The 2,366-nt window shown below is 44.8% G+C and overlaps 1 protein-coding gene across 1 annotated transcript; it reads left to right on the top strand.

Annotated features, from left to right (window-relative positions):
* The first annotated feature begins 721 nt into the window (after positions 1 to 721).
* LOC149177338 (uncharacterized) lies at positions 722 to 1,936 on the top strand. The gene has a single exon (XM_089421721.1). The coding sequence runs from the start codon at positions 722 to 724 to the stop codon at positions 1,934 to 1,936; it is 1,215 nt and encodes a 404-aa protein (XP_089277847.1).
* Positions 1,937 to 2,366: the final 430 nt, after the last annotated feature.

Genomic DNA, 2,366 nt, shown 5'->3' with positions numbered 1-2,366 from the left:
AGCCATTCGAGCACTGACACGGCACATTCTGAAAATCATCACGGAGAACCAAAATAATATGCTGCTCCAACCCATCACCTTGCAGGAAGTGGAAGAAGCGATGGCCCAGTTCAAAGATGGTAAAACGTCGGGTCCCGATGGCTTCACGACCAACTTCTTTCATGAGTTTTGGGAGCTGATTAAAAAAGAGGTATGGAAGATAGTGGAGGAATCAAGATCCATGCACTAGATCCTTCCTTCTCTAAATTCGACTTTCATAGCGCTAATACCAAAAATAGAGGAACCAAACACGCCAGACAAATACAGGCCCATAGCACTGTGTAATGTTATTTACAAACTCATCTCCAAAGTCTTGGCGAACAGGCTCAAACCACTTCTTCCCCTCCTCATCTCGCCAGAACAAACCGGATATGTGGAAGGGCGCCAGATAATGGACGGTATCATTCTCTCAAACGAAGTGATCAACTCTCTCAAGATTCTAAAAAAGCCAGGTATGATTCTCAAGCTTGATCTTTCCAAAGCTTTTGATAAACTCAGCTGGAATTATATACATCAAATGTTATTGGCATTTGGCTTCAGTGCAACTTGGACCCGGTGGATTATGAGTCTCATCTCTTCTCCCAGCTTCTCGATCCTGCTAAATGGCTCACCCTCTGAGCCCTTTCGTCCTTCAAGAGGCATCAGACAGGGTGATCCTCTTTCCCCTTTCCTCTTTGTTCTCATGGCAGAAGGTCTTAGCCGTCTTCTTCATCATGCCATTTCCTCTCACTCCCTTAAAGGCATCTCTCTTCATGGTCTTCCCCCTACTTCCCATCAACAGTTTGTTGACGACACCATGCTCTTTGGCCACCCATCTGTGCAAGAAGCCTCCGCATTCAAAGCCTTACTCAATCTCTTCTCAGAAGCCTCGAGAACCTCCATCAACGCTGCTAAATCCCAGCTTTTCTTCTTTAACACCCCTTCAGTGACTCAGAGGAACATTGCCAGGATACTGGGTTATCCCATAGCAGTACTCCCTTCGAATTATCTGGGAGCCCCTCTGTTGGACACAGCCATTAAGAACGCATCATGGAGAACCCTCCTCGACAAACTTGAACTAAGGCTATCATCCTGGACCTTCCACATGCTTAATATTGCTGGTAGGCTCATCCTTTTCAAATATGTTCTCCAAACTATGCCTCTCTATCTTTTTTCCATTTTAGCTGCGCCAAAATGGGTCCTGAAAAATATTCGCAATCTACAAAGAAACTTCCTCTGGGGTTCCTCTGGTCTCAACAGGAAATGGGCTCTTGTCAAATGGAAGGAGGTATGTCAACCAAAATCAGTTGGTGGGCTAGGTTTGCGGGATCCCCTCCACAGCAATAACATAATGGGAGCCCGAATTTGGTGGAATTGGATCACCAAACCAAATACACCTTGGGCACGTCTATGGCAAGCCAAATATGCGCCAGGTAGTCAGTTGGAAGAACTCATAAGAATCAGCACTTCTACTCCAGGCTCGTTGATATGGAATGCTGCAAAGCATCATAGTGCTTTTATCCAAGCGCATAGTTTCTGGGAGATCCATTCAGGCACTACTGCTAGATTTTGGGAGGACTCATGGCAACAACTCCCAAAATTAGCCTCACTCTTCAATAAACCTAAATGGAAAGCTTCAATGCAGCAAGCTAACCAAATCTATGTTCATCAGTACTGGCATCAGCAATCCCCTGATGATTTCCAACTCTGGAGACCAATGAGCACTTGGCAGGCGGATTGGCAAGGAGAGATCCATGAAGAGATAGATCAGGAGCTAACATTCCAGAAAATCAAGCACTTAGATCAAAAGGACAAATTGCGTTTGGGTCACACACCAAAAGGAACATTCACAACTAAGGAAGCATACCAGATTCTCTATCAACTGATGCAGGCAACAAAGGATCAACTTTGGGATTAGGTATGGCAACCAGGCATATGGCCCAAGGTTTCCACTTTTCTTTGGCTTCTGAGCAAGCAGCGCATACTCACATGGGATAATCTTCAAAGGAGAGGTTTTATAGGTCCATCCAGATGCCCAAACTGTAATCTTCATTCCGAAACCATCTCGCGTCTACAGGATACATGTCCTTTAGCAATACAATTATGGGAAAAAACTTAGCAATGCAATAGAAGATCGGGCAGACAGGTGGGCAGCATCACAGAAACCATCAGAAACCGGCCCAAACATCCTTTTCAAAGCCTTCTTTTAAATTCCCTCTGGAGCCTTCTCCCAGGCTTTGTCTACTAGATCCTATGGAAGGAGAGGAACAATAGAATATTCAATAACCATAGCAAGTCTCCAGATGCTCTTTGGATACTTCTCAAACATAATCTGCAAGAAACTCTTG

The sequence above is a fragment of the Pinus tabuliformis genome, chromosome 4_1, assembly GCF_031772625.1.
Source record: "Pinus tabuliformis cultivar Carrire ecotype Pingquan chromosome 4_1, CPIR1, whole genome shotgun sequence".
Lineage (NCBI taxonomy): Eukaryota > Viridiplantae > Streptophyta > Pinopsida > Pinales > Pinaceae > Pinus > Pinus tabuliformis.
The sequence above is the reverse complement of the archived record's forward strand: the minus strand, read 5'-3'. Positions and strand labels throughout refer to the sequence as shown.

Coding starts and splice junctions, on each gene's coding strand:
- LOC149177338 (XM_089421721.1), top strand. CDS start 722: ATGGCAGAAGGTCTTAGCCGTCTTCTTCATCATGCCATTTCCTCTCAC.